This window comes from Ictidomys tridecemlineatus, chromosome 5 (genome assembly GCF_052094955.1).
Source record: "Ictidomys tridecemlineatus isolate mIctTri1 chromosome 5, mIctTri1.hap1, whole genome shotgun sequence".
NCBI lineage: Eukaryota > Metazoa > Chordata > Mammalia > Rodentia > Sciuridae > Ictidomys > Ictidomys tridecemlineatus.
In genome coordinates, this window is record NC_135481.1 from 102,813,454 (window position 1) to 102,833,734 (window position 20,281).

The 20,281-nt window shown below is 32.8% G+C and overlaps 1 protein-coding gene across 4 annotated transcripts in view; it reads right to left on the bottom strand.

Moving 5' to 3' along the window:
- The window catches only part of Cep128 (centrosomal protein 128), a 407,740-nt gene that overhangs the window by 361,543 nt on the left and 25,916 nt on the right, over positions 1–20,281 (bottom strand). For all 4 annotated transcript variants that reach the window (XM_040274764.2, XM_078050644.1, XM_040274765.2 and 1 more), the window contains exons 5-9: positions 20,058–20,144; positions 7,249–7,375; positions 6,123–6,238; positions 3,306–3,397; positions 409–481 (exon numbers count right to left, since the gene is read on the bottom strand). In XM_040274764.2, the coding sequence (XP_040130698.2) occupies positions 409–481; positions 3,306–3,397; positions 6,123–6,238; positions 7,249–7,375; positions 20,058–20,144 (495 nt within the window). The remainder of the gene's footprint in view (positions 1–408; positions 482–3,305; positions 3,398–6,122; positions 6,239–7,248; positions 7,376–20,057; positions 20,145–20,281) is intronic.

Genomic DNA, 20,281 nt, shown 5'->3' on the forward strand with positions numbered 1-20,281 from the left:
CAAACAAAAACAGCAAAGAGGTCTTCATAGCAAGTATTATACATTTACCCATTTGAAAATAACTAATGAAGAATGCTCCAGAGACTGTTACAGAAATATCACTTAATAAAAGCTATGAAAAAAAATCACTGATCCAATAACATTTAAAATCTCTTTCAAATATTCATAAAACTAAATATTAAAAAATTAAAAATTAATTCTCTAAAATACTACTCTAAGATACATTAGCCTTAAATTCTTAAAATTCATGACCATTTTATAAAAGGCACAAAAGCATAGTTTTAGATAAAATGGCATATAACACACTAAAGTTTAAGCTCTGCTAAGCCTCATTATGATTACGACCAGCCTGGCCACCTCTTTTCATCTTCATGTGAAATAAATTTTTTTTATAAATAGAGTCCTCACCACTTCTTGCTTCTGGGTTTCATTAAGTTTTTCAGTCAATTGTTCCAAAACCCTTTTTGTTTCGGCATCAGACCTAAGCAAAAAATGAAAAAAATTTAAGTTGGATATCTGAGAAAATATACAGAATTAGGGAAATTTACAATATAATTATAGTTATTACATAATATTCTACATTAGTAAGTGTATAAAATGCCAGAGTGCTTGTTAAAACACAGACTATTGGACTCCACTCCTAAAATTTCTGAACCAGTAAATCTGGCTGGGGCCCAAGAAGTGGGCAAATTCCTAAGTAAGACGGATATTGTGCACCTGTGTACCCAGCTTTGAGAACTACTTGTACACTAGAATATCACTTTCAATAAACAAACATGGGGCTGGAGATGTAGCTCAGTTTAAAGAGTGCTTGCCTTGCATGCACAAGGCCATAGGTTCAATTCCCAGCATCACAAAAAAAAAAAGGAAAAAACATCCATAGACAGAAAATAAAAGCAATGTTTTTAAAAAATAAACAAATAAACACATTTGTTGTAATAGCTCTTATTTGTAATTAAGAGAAAAGGAAGGGAGGAAAGAGGAAGAAGGGAATGATAACGCTCTTAATCTCAAACCCTGTCTCTAGCAATTTACAATCAAATTACATTGTCAAATGAAAAGCATTGATTATAAACAAATCAGCATGGAAAGACCACTCCCATACCTCTGGACCCACTCCCTACTAGCAACCATGCAAAACCTCTCCCATTCTTAATGCTTGTTACCTTCATCACTTTCAACTCCAAACATTTTCACTTTGACTCTGTTTTGAAGTATTTAGCTCACTTCAAACACAGAATAAGAGTCATAGTCTGTATACACCTCTCCCATTCTTTTCAAATAGAATAAATTAATTACTATTCTTTAGTAATACTGGATACCTGTGTGATTTTACATACTTTATGCATTATTCCAAATTGATGATATTTTGCTCATATCCTATCGTGCTTACATTTTGGTCAGCTTCACACTTGGATCATAACTTTCTTGTACTATGTTTTTTTTCCCTAGAGTTTCTCATTATCTTTTGGCATTATTTATCATCCATTGATATTTTCCTCCCATTTCTTATTGAATCATCCTTCTATGAAAAAAATCTACTTCATTCTTCTAGAATACATTGTTCTCAAAGGACACTTACTTTCCCACTCTAATTTGAAGTGAATGCTTTGTGGGCCTGCTCAATGACTGCTATTCTCAGGTTGCTTCCACTTAATTTTTCTTATCATATACATTATTTATATATATATTTATATATATATGTTTATATTTATATATATTTATATATATATATGTGTATATATATATATATATATATATATATATACACACACACACACACACACACATAATCTTCCTCTATCTTAGTTAAAATCTTATTTTATTTATATGACCTTAGATAATTTCCTCAGATCTTAAAGAAGTTACTGTAAAAAAAGCAAATATTTTTGACTTGGTTTTGTTAGTGGCAGGGCTGGGGAAATTTTTCTAAGTTACAAATCTCTGAAAATGTGTTTATTTTTACCTCATGTTCCATCTTAAGCAAACAGTTATTTCATTTCTCTGTGCTTCTATTTTCTCATTCATAAAATGAAGAAAATAATAAATGGCTACCTCCTAGAGGTATTGCAAGAATTAAATTTAAATCTGCCTATCCTGAAATAATTGCTCAATAATATTGGCTAATAATACTAGCAATAGCAGAATCTAGTTTTTATTACTAAATTTTCTGGCTTCCTCATCTAAAAGCAGGGAAGTAATGCAGACTAAACTTGATAAATATATAGTTATATTTTGGACTCTATGTTGCAGCAATACAGAACTGGCATGGGATATGATTTAGGAAGTAGAATTAGCAAGTACACATGGTAAACAGATTTCAGTTCAGCTTTGTCACTCCTTAACCTTTGGGGTACATAGACTACGACTCTTAATAAAGTTTTGTTTCTTAGGAAAATATGGCCTCTAAACTAAAACCACCTGCCACTGTTATTACAAAGAAAAAAATAAGTCAGGTGTGTTGGCACACTCCTATAATCTCAGCTACTTTCAAGGCTGAGACAGGAGGATCCACGGTTTGAAACTAGCCTTGACAATTTAATGAGACCCTAGCTCAAAAAAAAGACTGGGGATTGACATGTTGTTCAATGGTACCCTGTACTCAATCCCTAGTACCACAAGGAAAATGAAAAGACAGTAAGAAAGTTTTAAATTAAGTAACAGGTCTCTTTCTCCATCCCTCTCTCTCTCTCTCTCTCTCTCTCTTTAAAAAAAAAAAATTAAGTAACAGTTCTTGGGAACTCTACAGAACTGACAAAAAAGCAAAGGCTAGGCTGATATTAACCACTGGCTTTCAAAGATTTTTTGCTAAAACCTGAGATATTAGATTCCACAATGGCACATATCCATTGACAAGTTTCCACATGATGCTTTTTTTCCTGCAATGCAGAGTCAGCCAGCCAGTCAGTTCTGACCCGTGTATGTGTATGTGCATGCTTGTGTGTGTATATGTGCGTGCGTGCGTGCGTGTGTGTGTGTGTGTGTGTGTGTGTGTATGTGTCTTTCTGTCTCTCTGGTATCAATGCATTTCCAAATCAACCTCTTTGCTAATACCTCACAATGTATCTTTTCATAATGTCAGCATTCTACTGAATTAAGTTAAAGTGTTTTCAGAAATATGAAATTAACTTGTCTGAGTCAAGATATATTCTAAATTCCAAGGGCTTTGAACTAGTCTATTAATAAATTAAATAAAAACAGATAAAAACAGCACCATTTCTTAAATCTATGTAAACATGTGAACTACAGAAATTAATTTATTCTCCTAGTAATTCATGCCTCCCATGAAAACCACATTCTTTTACCGGCTTCTTCTGGAAAGCTCCCTGTTGAAATCCTCCCCAAGGCGAACTTGTTCACTGCTGAGGTCTCGGAGGGACTGATGAAAAGCATGAATCTAGCAAAGGCAAAATATGGAACCCATTCAGGATACTGTCAAATTCTTCCATGAAGATTCACAAAAAGTAAGATTAAAACTTTGCTCTTTACAATAATGACCAAATTCTATATGTTATTAATACAGAATAGATGCCTATTCTAAATACAAGATTTTTTCAAAGAAAAGCATTTAAGAAGCTATATAAGTCATTACCCATTACATCCTTTATCGTATATCAATTCACTACTTATGTGAACCCTAGAGAAGAGGTCAGCAAACTCTGTCTCTGTCACAATTTTTCAACTCTGCTACTATAATATAAAACTAGCCATAAACAAATGAGCATGGCTATATTACAGTAAAGCCTCATTTTATCAGCCCATGTACCCTAGTGTGCCAAACCCTGAAGCAAATAAATTCTTGCCCATGTGCAAGAAGTATGGAGCATTATTCAAAATGAAAACACTAAACATAGACAGAAAGTCTATCAAGAGTAGAATACAGCCAGGTGTGGTGGCACATGCTTGTAATCCCAGAAGCTCAGGAGGTTGAGATAGGAGAATTGCAAGTTCAAAGCCAGCCTCAATAACTTTGCAAGGCCCTAAGCAACTTAGTGAGACCCTGTGTCTAAGTAAAATATAAAAGATGCTGGAGATGTGGCTCAGTGGTTGAGTGCCCCTGAGTTATTCAATCCCTGGTACCCAAAAAAAAAGAGTAGAATAGAGATAAACTAAAGTACGCCAGTGGAGTATCCTGCATCAGTGAAAATGAAATAATCAAAGCTAACTACACATTAGTAAGGCTGAACATCAAAAATATAATATCAAATGAAAAAAATTATAAAAGAAGCATACAGGGGGCTGGAATTGTGGCTCAGTGGTAGAGCGCTGCCTAGTACATGCGAGGCCCTGGGTTCGATCCTCAACACCACATAAAAATAAATAAAATAAAGGTATTGTATCCAACTACAACTAAAAAGTAAATATTAAAAAAGAAGCATACATGGCTTAAAGGTAAGCAACACTAATAAGTTGTAGTAAAAATGGTTTTCTTCAAAAAGGAAAACATATGATAGTACTCAGAGAAAAAAAGGAGCATAACAGAGGTTTGAGGCTTGTTTCTTACTGGTATACAGTCTCATCATTGTACCTTTATCTACAAATAAATATGCTATCTACAGATATATATGTATGTGTATGCTATAATTTATAATAAATGATTTTTAAGCTATACAGACTTACAGAAACAACAAATCGATTCATTTAAATAAATGGACATTAAGCAATAAACCAATGCCACCTACCAGCTGGAAAATGAGTGGCTTGAATCTAACATGGGAAACAGATGTGTAAACAAACTACAAACTTTATTGGGGCATTAAAAACATACACAGTTAAGTGGAGTTAAGGATCTTTCTTAAGAAAACTCACTTTGAATGGAACTACCTAGAATGACTCCATCCATTCTCAGATCTTGGCTCAACCAACCTTGCTTCAGAAAGCCTTCGTCTATTAAGGTAGATCCATCTACTACACCCTCCCAATGCCCTCTGTCCTTTCCATTACAGCATGCATCTCACTTCATATTTATGGGTCTATTAATATACTTGTTCAATTAACATCTAACTTCCCCATACAGATTATAAACTCGGTGAAAAGACTTTTTACTTATCACTGTCACAAATGAGAGAAGTAATACAGTAAATGAGTAATGTTAAGATGTTGTTCTGTGCTCTGGATTTGATTATATAGTGCATGCCAGCAAACTGCACCTATCAAAAAAGAATATGCACCCAGCTCAGTGGCACATGCCTGTAAAACCAGTGGCTTGAAGGCTGAGGCAGGAGGAGTAAAAATTCAAAGCCAGCCTCAGCCACTTAGCAAGGCACTAATCATCTCAGGAAAACCCTGTCTCTAAATAAAATATAAAAAGGGCTGGGAATGTGGCTCAGTGGTTGAGCATCCCTGGGTTCAATCCTCAGTACTAAGAAAAAAAAAAAAGAAAAAGAAAAAGAATATGCTAAAGGAAATATTTTCTAAAAGGTGCTTTCTAATTCATCTGGTTATATTTTACCTTTATCTTACACTGTAGCCAACAACAGGTACAGATGAGTATCCTAAGACAAACATCAAGCACCTAATCCTAAAACCACCAATACAAAGATGTCAAAACCAGAAACTTTCCTTAACCATTTTCTATACACAAGACAACAAAAGAAATAATTACAGCTCTGTGGAGAACTTTAGAGAAGCAACAAAAGAATATATTCATAAAACTAATACTTCAATGAATATATCAAGTACTAAATGTCTTACTTAATAGAAAGTAGCTCCATTAATGATTTAACAATAAGAAAAACACCAATGGTGAAAAAAAAAATCAATAGGTCAATCACACAAGGACTAACTTGCTCATATTTGTTCAAACTTAGCAAAACAGAAAGTATCTGACTTAGTAGGGCTTTCAAAAGAGTGAGTCACTTGTGGAGGAAAGGAAACAAAACATGTCCAACTAAACTCACTTTTAAATCATCTATAAAATATAATCTTCTATAACAAAATTCAAAATAAATGTGTGATGATTCATGTACTGAAAATAAAGCAATTTATATAGTTTAAAAGAAAAAAGCACAAAGTTGCTGATAAGCAAACTCTTAAAATTCAGCCATAAAGTTCAAATGTTAGTCACTTATATAAAAATGTAAGGAAATGCCACACACAAATTGCACAATGGCACAAAGTACCTGAACCATGTCATCAGTATCCCGAACAAACCGGACACCAGGTCTGGGCCTAATTCGCTTATTACCCTGTGAATCATAGTCCTTGAGAGGTGAGGTAGGTGGAAATCGGTGGCTCTCTTTGCATATGAAAGAAAAGGAAGGGTATTAAAACACTGAGTGAGAAGAAACAATATAAAATTTTACATCAGACATGTAAAATCAGATGTGGATATATACATATGACCTTAACCCATGCTACTCCCAAGTGCCATGCTGTACCCATAAAGTTCCACTAATCTATCTCTTAAAGCAGACAAAATGAACAAGAGAACCAACCTGGTAACAGAACATGCTAAAAGTTCCAAGTTGTTTATACTTCCCAAAGAAGCAACATTAGTTTTTTCTTATATAAAAATAGTTTCTAAATAGAAAGCTTTCATGACTCCCAAAAGTATAATTTAATCCTAATAAAACAGTATTTTAAAAATCATCTGAATAGTGCATAAAAATCAATGAAAACCAAGTATATAAAAATAATATTTTTAATCATTTTAATCATTACTCTGGTGATCATCACAATATAAACAATGCAAGGCACTGATGTTCAATCCATCTAACCACCTCCCTTCACAAACAATATGAATCTTGGTGCTATGGGAAAGCAAAGGTAAGATTACTTACAAGGAAACTAAGTGTTTTATAACTTTTAACCTAAGAATTGTCGACTGGTTGCACATCAAGGCTAAAATTCACCTGCTCCCAACAGGTATCATATTATAGGTTCCCAGTCAGATGTTTGAAAAATTATTATGCTAGAACAAGATTATTAACCCAGAGAGCATGCCACATAGTAAATCTTATTTATGTCTTTGATTCTTTGGTGGTGGATAATTAAATACCAGCTTTGGCAGGTAAAGTTCCAGGTAGTCTATAACCTGAGAAAAACAAAACTAATAAAATAACAAAGATCCTTTAATAAATTCCTAAATAGGCAGTATAAAATTCTTGAGGACTACATGTTCTAACACCTAATCAGCATGACACTGTGTATGTACTATATTTCTCCAAAGACTAAATGTCTTCAACATGTACTTCAGAAATATTTTTTATGTAAAAAAAGGGTCTTCAGGACATTTTACAAGTTTACCTGTCACAGTACCACCATCAAGGTCACTTGCACTCAGACTTGTAACAGAAACACTTCTCCCTCCTGAGTTTCTCAACAAACGTTGACTTCGTAGCTGGCCTACTGACTGTTCCAAGTTTTCTTTTAACTAAATTAAAGAATATAATGAAGAGTTAGTCTTTTTAAACATTTTCCAAATACAAACAACTACAGATTTTAAAAGCCATTTCTGAAATATCTGGTTTCACAAAGAAAATCAGTACCAGAGAAATTTTGAACAAAGTTATATTAGGAAATATAAAAACTGTGAACATAATATTTTAAGAACCAATGCAGACAACTGGTTTTAAATAGTATCTGTCACCACCTATTCCATCTTTCTATTGCCAGAATGTGGCTGAGATGTGTACTTACCAACCAGATTGAAGTGTCTAATTGCTATATACCCATAAGAAAAACATAAAAGGCCAACACATCTGAACAAGAAGAAGACTTTCTTCCTTCTAAACATCCTTTCAGAATCCAGATTTATAACAAAGCAGAAACTCAACAGTTGTCACAATGATACTGCTATTGAAACAATGTACATTGCCCAACTACATCAGAGCACCACTTCTATGCATTCAAATTCTGCAAATTCCAGAACACTATAGGGGAGACACAGGACTATTAGCACACACTAGAGACCACTGTGGTCCAAATGTTCTCTTCATCTCATTAGGGAATCAGCCAGCAGTAAACACAATAAAACACCTTTTTAGACCTAAAGAGCTACAGTAAATAAAAGCATGCTAAACATTGATAATAACGATCCGAGTTGTATAAAACTACAGATCCAAAAAGAAGATCTGACTAACACCCAAAGAAATGGAAATAAAGTGTAAAGATGAGAAAAAATCTACAAACCCAGAATTGCTGGAAAACTTTTGAGGTCACAATCTTATCTGAGGATTGATAAAAAATAATATAAACTTCAAATTGATATATGGATCCACAAAACAAATCATCTATAACTCCTTAAACAGAATGCCATAATAAAACAAATGATTAAGAAGACAACAGTTCCTAAATTTGGCCAGGGTTAAAAGGTACAACACCATTTATGGAGAGAAAAAGTTGGCCAACTTAGGGAAATATGCAGGAAAAAAAATGTAGCCTTAGTTGAATGGAGAGGACAGATGAAACTGAGTCACAAATGAAGTAAATCCTTTTCATTTTAGCTGTTTGGATTTAACTCTTGTGGAAAATCAAGATTAAGACAATCTAGATTAAAAGAGGTGGAGTTAGAATTTCAGGAATCTCTCTCTCATCCCTCTCATTGCTGAGGAAAAAAATTTAAAATGAAAGGCTATGTTTCACATTCCTCTGTCCTCTGCTTCTCTAAGTTGTAATGCATACAAAATCATCCTGTCTTAATGTTCCTCAGCCATAGGACTCACCTACCAATCCATAGAAACACACAGATGAGAAGAATCAAGTGGGACAATCAGGTCTACTTTGCAAGTAACGCACACATAAGTAAGACAACATATAAGTAAACCAGAGAGCTTCCATAAGTAAACACAAGTAGTATATCAGTATCTATGAAAAAATGTTCAGAATAAAATAAAACTAAATTAAAGCTGAAAATTTTAAATCCAATTCCTAACACAAGGGCTAGAAATGTAAAGTGACTTTAGATCACTCAAATTAGTGACAGAACAAGAATATAAACTCAGTTCTCTTAACTTTTTCTGTGCTTATCTTTATCATTCACATCTTTCAAAATGAGCCTTATTTCAGTATACTTCTGAAAGCAAAATAACCTGTCGTTTCTTACTACTGTTTCTTTTTCCAAGTAAACTGACTTTCATGTCTGGCTGTTTTTAAGATTTTTCCCCTTAACTCTGTCAGTGGTTTTACTATGATATGTCACTTTCATTTGTATTTATCCCATTTGGGGCCCACAGAGATCACAGAATCTATAGCTTGATGTCTTTCACATGCTGTACATTCTCAGCTGCTGTCTCTTCATACACTGTTTTGCCACATTCTCTCCTCTCCTGGGAATCACATTATATTTTAAGTGAAACATTTTTATCAAATCTCATGTCTTCTACTGTCTTCTGCAGTTTTCATCCATTCATTCTTCCATTCTTCTTTTCAGATATCTTATGCTGCCCTACCTTTCAATTTGTTAACCCTCTTTCCAATGTATAAAAGCTGCTATTTAATCCATCCATTATTGGTAGACTATTTACTCATCTTATTTTTTGTTTTAGGAATTTTCATTTAGCTTTCAATTCTTTGCCAAAATTCTCTATCTTGTCTTTTAATTTCTTGAACATATTAATCATAGTTACTTTATAGTCCCATTACTTTTCTATTTGTTATTTCCTATGGTTTTCAGTCACAATTTGTCATGGGTAGAAAACCTATATAAAACTGTAAAGATAATTTAAATCTTTTAAGAATGACATCTTTTAAAAGGGACTTGATTTTGCTTGATTCTGAAGCAAAGAAGTCAAGCTAGAGTCACTCCTAATGCCAAATCACCTTAATCCAGACCAGAAACTGAGTTTATTCAAAATGGGCTTCTGTCCCCTTGAGAGCTGGTCTATTTTTAGTTTATTACTTATTTCCAATTTGAATTTCCCCTAGGTAATTAGCCTTTGGGATCTCAGGTGAAAGCGAGAGGGCTCCTAAACACTAGTTCAGGTCTTCTGACCTCTTGAATAGATTAACAGTGGCATTGGTGGATAAGATTATTTTGGAGCAATTTTCCTGAGGAGTATAACTACAAAAATAGGTGGGGAGTAAGAATAAAATAATATCATGAACCCATCAGAACTACAAAGCCTAGGCTCTCTGCTTCTAAGACACCTCTTCTAGAATTATCCATCACCTTAAAGGAGAAGAGTCCCAAACACAGGATTTATTCTTCTGGAATTCCTTTTCTTACCAGATCCTGACTGCCAAATTGCTCATTTCCTTGGCAGTTCTCTGATGGATTCACAATATTTTCTTTTTACCTTTTTTTTTTTTTTTTATTCTTTCCGGTTGTTCTTACCAAGAAAATTAATCCAATACAATCTTATCCACCAATGCCAAGAGTAGAACTTACCAGCATCCTTTTTTATGTGGGCTTATTTGCTAATAAATCCTAAACTATAACTAAAAGTTGATGAATAAAATAAATTTATTTACACACACATGCCCTGCTATTAAAAAAAAACACTACAGAATGTACAGAAAAATATTATAGAACAAGAGAAATGAAACATACCAAAATCTAGTTCTAGTCTTGGAAAATTATTTTTTCAGAAACAAGATAAAAATTTAGGAAAACTAATTGACAAATTAATTCTAAAAATATGAAAAAATGTATACTAAGCCATTGGAGATGTACAGTCTGATATAAAGCCCAAAAAAAATGAAATGTAAAAATTAGAGGAGTGAAATAAAGACTGTTTTAAGGTACTCCTACAAGTCTCAAGGCAAAAATAGGTCCCACACCTAAAAGATAAAACTAAAAATATAATAGAATTAAAATCCACACTTGAAGTAGTAAAAACACAACACTGTATATAATCTAATTATGACATAAGAAACCAATCTGATAACTACTAAAACACAAAGCAAAGAAATAAAGGGATAAGATATAAAGACATAAGAAATGTTTTAAAGTTTTTAGGGTTATAACTCCTAACTAGGTGCAAAGTCAAACCAAACTTAAAATTAAATAAAAACAGTAATACTAATAAAACTCAATTTAACACTAATTTTCTATGATAAATAATGCTATTTTGTTGAAACTAAAATCAATTCTCAACCCAAGACTGGTACTGGCTTTAATAGTACAGTCTTTTGAGTCTTATATGACTACCTCTCTACCTAACAAGTGATGGTTCCTTTGTCCCCCACTTTTTCTCTGTATGATATACTGCAAAACAGGAATCATGCAATATGCTATGGTATGTTGCCACTTCATCTTGACATAAAAACATCATTTACAGATCTATTCTTTTACCTCTGTTCTTTTTGATATTACACTAAAACAAATGAAATGTTACTACTATGTACCAGTATATGAATACAAGTAAAACCTGGACACTGAAGTTGAACGGAATACTTGTTGATAAGGCAGGTCATCCAAATCATCAAGACATGTTTTTACATTTAGAAGTTGAGTAGCACCTTCTATCCAAAAATGAGGCAATTTGAGTATCATATCAACTGCAATGAATTAAAACATTTAAAATATGCATACCATTGTAAGTTGATAATGACATTGGGATGGGGAGTCATTGGTCACCACTAGAAGATACTAGGGAACCTATAATTATGTTAAAATCAGTTAATAAAATATTTTTTAAAACCTTTTAAATTATAACTAAAATAAAAATATCTATTTTTTTAAATTCTAACTGAAATCACTGAAACCCATATGATGTCTCTTATTTGGAAAAAAAAAAAAACTAATTTAAAACAAAATGTAAGCCCAGGCACAGTAGTACACATCTGTAATCCTGCTACTTGGGAGGGTGAGGACAACTGCAAATTCAAGGCCAGTCTGGTCAACTTATGAAGTCTCTGTCTCAAATTTTTAGGACTGAGGCTGTAGCTCAGTGGCAGAGCACTTGCCTAGCATGTGTGAGGCACTGGGCTTGATCCTTAGCATCATATAAAAATACACAAATAAAGGCATTTTGTTCATCCACAACTACCCAAAAAAAAAAAATGTTTTTTTAAAAAAGGCTGGGTGTGAAGCTCAGTGGTAGAGGAACAAGGTTCAATCCCCAATACCAAAAAAAAAAAAAAAAAAAAGGCAGCAAAATGTAAGCCAATCCTAATGAATTGTGGGGGATGGTATATAAAACTCAAAGGATTGACTACATTATAAACTCATCTATGACAGGAGGTCTTCTGGGCAAGAATGGGGACTCCAAATAAGAGATGTGAGCATTAAAAACATCATAACTCAGAAGATACAAAGGGAAAGCTTAGCAGTGCGTTCCTCAGCTAAACCACTTTCGCTTTTTCTATCCACATCTTTCCCAGTCCATCAAATAATCACTTTTTCACATACTTTATTTTGAGAGTGAAATAAGACAATGTATGGATATTATGCTAAGTGAAGTAAGCCAACACCCAAAACCCAAAGGCCAAATGTTTTCTCTGATATGTGGATGCTGGGCCATAATTGGGGAGTGGGGGAGAGAGCATGGGAGGAATGGAGGAACTTTAGATAGGTCATAGGGGAGGGCGGGGAAGGGAGGGGGAATGAGGATAGGAAAAACAGTAGGATGAGATGGACTTCATTACCCTAAGTACATGAATGAAAACACAAATGGTGTGACTACTTTGTGAACAATCAGAGACATGAAAAATTGTGCTCTATATGTGTACTATGATTGAAATGTATTCTGCTATCATGTATAACAAATTAGAATAAATAAATAAATTTTAAATTAAAAAATGGAGAAATGGGATGTTTTTATCTGGCGAAGACATTTAGAAAAATCTGTCGTTCCCAAAATAAAACAATGATTTCACTAAATTCCTCTGGCTGCGTATCTACAAATTCTTGAACAGGGCAATTAATATTCCCACTATCAGCCATTTACTCAGAACTCCACATAGAATTCCTTCATAATATGATTCACATTTCACTTTCTATCATTATTATTTCTCATTTCTCTGCTGGACGTTCATCTTTGCTGCCAATTTTCTATTTTGACTATTTTTGTAAACTTGGGTTTATCATTTGAAGACGAGAAGGTAACAAACCACACATTTTGTTGTTAGTGACCAATCCTCAACAGACTGCAAAAGAAGTGATCTGTTATTTACACAGTAGTTTTGGACTAAAGAGAAAGTATATAAATCTGTAAGTAGTTGCTTACAGTTAATATACCATGGTAACTGAAATTTGAATTGTGTTGTTTGAAGACTGCTGTTATTTAACTATAAATAATGACATTCATGTACATTAAAACCATACAAACAAGGACTGCCTGTATGTACTGCTCAGAATCCTCAAGTAGTTGCTCCAGGCATTCAATAGAGGTTTGTAGTCAGTACCCTGGAAAGGAAGAGTATGCTAATTCTGTTTTACCTGGGACTGAAACTCTTGTTTTTGTTTATCCCCCAACTTTACTGAAGTATATTTAACAAATATCTAGTTTTTTAAATTATTTTTTTCTTTCCAGAGAATATATAGCAAGCTACTTGACAAGTCCCTAGAAAAAATATCAAGAATGCATAAAAAAAAAAGATCAGTAAAATTTAGATTCAATAAGGCAAGATGGGAAATGGCAAAGAACCACATAAATAAACTTCCTTCATCAATATCAGTAACTATTTCATAAATAATAGTGTATCTCACATATTTACATTCTCAACAAAACCATCCTTGACTAATTAGGCTCATCTGGGGAGAATGAAAAAAAAATCAACATTAAAATGTCATCAGGCCACACATGGTGGCACATGCCTGTGACCCGAGCAACTTGGGAGGCTGAAGCAGGAGGATCTCAAGCTCAAGGCCAGACTCAGCAGCTTAAAAAAAAAAAAAGGAACTTGTATCAAAATAAAAAATTAAGCAGCTGGGAGCTCAGTTGTAGTGCACCCCTGGGTTCTATTCCCAATATCACAAAAAAAAAAGAAAGAAAGAAAGAAAGAAAGAAAAGAAAAATGAACAGTCATTAGGAAACTCTTTTAAAATGCCCATAATTAACTACTTTCACAAAGAGACCACAGCGGCAATATACTAAAAAGCATCTATTATACCATATATTATCTACCAAATAAACATCAAATTAGCTCCTACACAGATGAAAAGATAAATTCAAAAACAGAACAACTTTGGTAAAAACTAAATGCTACGATTTAAAAAGTAGGCTTGAACCATTCAATGATTCTACTTAGTTTCTTCAAAAATTGTTACCACATATTGTCCTTTATTTTCAAAGTAAGAAAATACAACTTAATACAACTTAAGACTATACAGAAGGGCATGAAAATTTGGCCATGTATAAATAACTGCATTCACTTGGCTGCATAGTCAAGCATGAACTGGAAAACCTAAATAGTTTGTCTGTTCAGTTTTATATTCATCTGTCAATACAGAGGCAGTATTCTGCAAACATTCACAATGTATATAGCACTGGTGACCATGAGGCAGTTTGTATTCTAAGTTTAGATCTAAAATGTTGACATAAAGAAATGTAAGTATAACATTTATAATTGTTAGGAGTAAGTGGCAAAATCCAAGGCAAAATTGGAGGTGGAGGAGAGGTCATCTTAAGACTTTTTCAAGAATAATAATGTTATCATTAGATACTTTTATTATCAAATATTTTATACTTGGCTTTCCCCTCACTGCCTATTTCTTCAAAACATCAAGATGGACCTGGTAACAGACTACAAAATACATTGGTTGTAGTAACTAGTTAATTTTACCAACACTATTTTCATTCTTTATAATAGTTACCTTTTACTGGTAAAGTTTAAAAAAAAAGGAGGTAAATAAAAAATTTTATAAAACCAAATAAGTGCAATGTATTGTTTGCCTATCTTCTGGCCCTACCACGCTAAAATACATTTTTTAAAGATTGCTGCTATCTTATTTTTTATATACCAAAAGATCACTAGTTCCAATTGTTGTACCTAACTTCTGTACATATAAAAACATGAAACATTAGAAAAATAAGAAATATAGACTCATAACATCTTTCCTCAAACTTACAAACTCCCTTTCAAATTTTACACTATTTTAAGTACTTTATTTTACAATGAAATCCTGTATATTCAAAGCCCTACATGTCACTTACTCTAAATATAATTTTTAAAGAAATTTTTATGAATTTACATAAAATATTTAAATGTCAATAAGTGATCACTCATGGAAAGTGGAAGGAGCCCGTAGTACAAATATATTGTAAATATTGGAGGATAAATAATATACTGTACTCACAAACATAAATGTGGGAAGCATTATTGGGTATGCTAACTTAGCATATAGTTTGAAGTCAAATAATCACCTTTTACATGTTGCAACACGTGTTAGTCACAGCTATAGGATACACACATAAACTGAAGTCATGCCCAGTGAGTTCAAGGAAAGGAAAATAACATGTATTAAGTAAGTATAAAGTACCAGGGATCTCAAGTTAAAAACTAGCAAATGCCTGATAGTACAAATCATCAGACAAATTAAAGAAACTCGAAGATAAATGCTTAGCAAGTAGCCAAAACAGTATGAGCTCTTAAGTAAATGTTAGTTATAATGAAGTATATATGGTTATATTCACTTTTTGAATGAAGATACTCAGTCTCAGAAAGGTTTATTAGTAACTTGCCCAGAATCATTGAGGTAGTTTCTAGAGGAAAGATCAGGATTCAATTTCAATTCTGACTCCAAAGACTACATGTTTGTTTTTGTCCTGTCTCCTCCACTAGCCTCAAGGCAAAATTTTGGAAAAATTACTCTCCTGTCCAGTAGATTCATGAGAGACTTGGGAATGAAATTTTAAACAAGTGAACTTAAGAACCTAATTCTAAAAATCTGAAATATGTTTACAAAAGGATGGTTTTTAAAAGAATTTCTTTGGTTAAAATTTCTTAGCCATACTCTTATTAGTTAATATTAAAGTTATTGAAAAATTATGAACAGTTATTATCTTTAGACAATTAGTGAATTAGTGAAGCTCACCCAAGCAGCAGTAGATAACTCAACTTTGCAGTAGGATAAATGGCTAGTATCTATGTCAATAAGTGCATCTGACAAATGAAGCCCATTAAATAAGAGGAAAAACCTGGACTTTATTATTTAATATTCAATATTCTTACAAAGTTCGCATACCAGATGGTGACATTCTCCTACTCCAGAGTGAAATTTTAATCAGAGTACTTAATTAGGAAAAAAAATCACCTATTAAAAGTCCCTAAACTCTAATTTGATATTATTTTTTTAGTCAATCTGTACCTTAAAAATGAATTTAATTTGCTGCTTCGAATCAAGAGAACTGTATTTTTCTTTTATACCCAGGATTAACTACTTTAACTCATCAACTTCAGCACAAATTTCTACTACACAAGATATTAACATTTTATGTTGAATATTCTTTCTTCAGGGCATTCCATTTTTATAGCATTACCACAAGGATTTACCCTACTCTCTCATGAATAGGAACATGTGGTACTAGAAGTATTCCAAGCACTAAGCAAATCAATTGCACCGTTCTAGCAGTAGTCTAACACTAAGAAGCATAATTCATTCCAAATCTTCATAGTAAGTTTTAAAATAAAACCTTCACATATGTTCTTTGGTCCAAATGTTCTCAAACCTCTAACAAATTCAAAACGTTCTTGATGCCAAAAGAACCAAAGTCACACTATCCAACTAACTATGATTTGTTGACTAGAACAGCTACAAGAAAAGTTAGTGAAAAATCAATACTTGTTTCCTAGGAAGAAGGGGGTAAAGTCAGTGCTGGTACAGATAACTCACAGACTCCACCCCATTGCTTAAAATTGCAACTAGACAAGCCACCTGTAGCAATACCTCAGTACCAATCTTACCTCACCACCTGACTTATTCCCAATTCTTATCTATACTTCTTCCATCTAACTTTCATTCTAGACATTGTACCAGCTATAATAATAATGACCTGTGAGACAAAGGCCTTCTGCTTTATAATGATGTAATTTCCAATATCTAGTTTCTCAATGTACAATTATATAACCCTTCAAAGTTTAAATCTAAAGCCCCAACTTTTATAAATAAAAATCATGAAGATTTGAGTAACTATGACTGATGAAGTAAATGAATACTGATACTGGGTTCTGAAACAAACTCCTACCTTTGCTACACTTAAGAGACCATGGGCAAGTTAATGACTATTCAGTGACCCAGTTTTCTTATCTTGAAAATGAGAATATTAATAATATCTCTTATAGCCTTGCTAACAGAACTAATAGCTAACATACATAGAGTGTAGGGGATACACTATTGAGAGACTAGTACATTGTTCTCAAAAGACATTTACTTTCACTATTTGGGAGAAATTCCCAAAGAGACTATGAAAAGTTAGGTATTCTAGCGCTGTTCAACCCCTCAGAGAAGAGCCTTCACATATTATAAGCAATGAATTAAACTTATGGCTGGTGATTTTAAAGATTCAAGGAAACAATAGTAAAGTCACAAATATTTTAAGGAAAACTAGTCCAAAAATTGACCTAACATGATCCCAGCAATTAGACTTTACAAGACCAAAAGGAATAATTTTTACAGTGACCTTGATGGGAAATAATCTCAGGAGGAAAATGTTGCACAAAATATTTATATTTCTAAACTCTTTCCCTCATACTTTGATAAATTATGCTCACAAAGTTAAACTCTAAGAAAATTAAAATTTAAGCAAATATATATCACTATCTCTGTTTCCTGAGGTTTAGCAATAAAATCATTTACAAAATCTAAGTTAATAAAAGTTCCTATTTTCCCCAGAGCAAGAGAGTTGATTTCATTTTTTAGGAAATATTTTTATATTTTATAAGAGAAATACTAATTCCAATGAGGCAATGAACATTTAGCATGGTGAGTTTTGTTTTTTTTTTTTTAATGACTGAGCATTGGCTAAGTTTAACCTATCACAGGATTTTAAAAAAAAAAAAAAAAAAAAAGCATGTTCCACAGCAAGAGGATTTGTTTGATTGCAGAACACACATTGATTTTTAAAAAGAAAGAAGAAAGATGGTCAATTACAGTAAGTATTTGAAAGACTTGAAGACTATTAAGACTCACATAAATCACATGATAGTTAGCACATTACATGTAACCATTTTTAGGCATGATATATTTCATAACAATAAATATTTTAACGTTGTGAAAGCAATTTTCAGTGAAAGGCCCATCAGAATCACTTGTAAGAAATATTCTTTCTCAGTTATATGTCTCCCATAGGTTATGGCAGGTGTTTCCCCTTCCCTGAAAGTAACTTCTGAGTAGCAAGATAAAAATCATTGCTACATTGAATGAATATAATATAAAGCATAGTACTTGGATATGCTGGAGGAAAAATCATTGAGAATCAACTGTTTTAACAGAACAAGAATTTGAAGAAACTGAGGAAAAACAAGACTAGACCAAGAAATAGCCTGAAGCAAAAACAAAGACTCTGGCTCTCCTGAGTCTTATTTTTTCTATGAGTAGCTTTGCAGTCAATGTACTTACAACTCAGATGGAAAGAAATACCTGCTGAGATTATTTCCCATGAATAAAACCACTGCCCAGAAAGTTCACCATTAGTCAAATCTAGCCCCACCAGAGACTTAAAGCCACAGGAGAACACATTTTGTGCTTTAAATGCTTGTCTATACAGAAATTTCTCTAATACATAATTTCATTTCCCAATTGCATAATTCAAAAGAAATTTTCTATTATAAGTAAAACTCTAACATTCAACTTGACAAAGTAGGATTGTTCTGTTACTAGTTAACAATAAATGTTTTCAACTTTTCACAAATAAATAAAAAGGCAGAGATTATTAATTAACTTAAATCAATTCATGAGCTACCTAAATATATAAATTCTACAGCTTCAACTACATCTTAAAGCATAAGAATTCTCTAAGAGCAAAAAATGCCCAGGTTTATTTTCCTTTTTGTTTCTGTGCTTTCATAGTACTGGGTATTGAAGCCAGGGACTTAGGCATGATAGGCAAGCAAGCCTAAGTTTATTTTCTAAATGAAAGTAGTAGAAATCTTTACCAGAGAAATATGTTTTCTTTGTACGGGCAATTAGTTTCTAATTACAAGCAAATGAGTATGACTATACTTTTGAAGAGGATAACAAGTCAATTATAACTTGACAGTTATAACAATTCCAGTACAGCAAAGATACATAAAAAATAATCATTATAATATATTAATCTTATTACAGTACATACTCATTAGAAACATGAAGGAATAAATTTAATTAGTTTTGCAAGAGTATACAGAAAATGAGGAAACAAATTCCAAAAGAAAAAACATAATTAGAAAAATGAATGTTAATTAATATTAAATATTTATTCACCCAATTTCAAAATTCTGGATCATTTGTCCTTCTTACAACCTCATGTAAAGTGAGTACAAACTGGTGCATCTTTGAAAGGGCACTTTGGAAATACCCAGCAAACTTTCAAATGTGCATACTCTTTAACCTATCAATTCTATCTCCAGGTATCCTACAGGATTACACAAAAACATGTGTGAAATAATGGTCCCTGCTACATAGTTTACTGGATACATCCATACTTTGGAATATTATATAACTGTGAAAATGAAGGAGGTAGAACTACATAAAATTATAGGAATAGTGACAGCATAACTTAATGAAAAAGCTGCATAGCATTATATTTTATACTGTTCTATTGTCTAAAGCCATCATATGCACGCTTGTAACATGCATAGAAAATGCTCTGAAATATACACAAGAAACTACCAAAATTGTTACCTTTTTGACAATGAACAATGAATATGTGTTACCTTAAAATTAGCCACCCTTAAAATTTGTATCTTTCCATGAATAATATTTGTGACCCAAGTTTAGAACATTCTGTTTACTCATGTCCTAAATTCTCCCATCTTTGACATAAAGCTTTCAAATTCAATAGAATCTAATCTATATAAGCTATCTGGCAATCCGATAAGATAACCTAAATTTAAACTATAAAATAGCAAAGCAGCTTAAAAATTAGAACTATTCACTTTGGTTATCTCCTTAAGCTTACATCCCCAATCTCCAAAAACTACTCCCAAAAAGCTAGGTAAGCAATAATGAAAACATATGTGAACGTTCTCACCTGTTCGATAGCACCCGCCTGTCCATTACTAAATTCTCGATATTGCCCAAGCATCTGGTCCACTTGTCGAAGATTCCGACTGGTGTCCTTGATAAAGAAAACAGACCTTATTAATTGTTCCAAACACTGTTTTTCCTAATTGATCTGAGTAGTATGTTAAACACCCAAGCCAATAGTTTGTAAAGGGTATAATTTATTTCACAATTAAGTCAGCTATCAATATA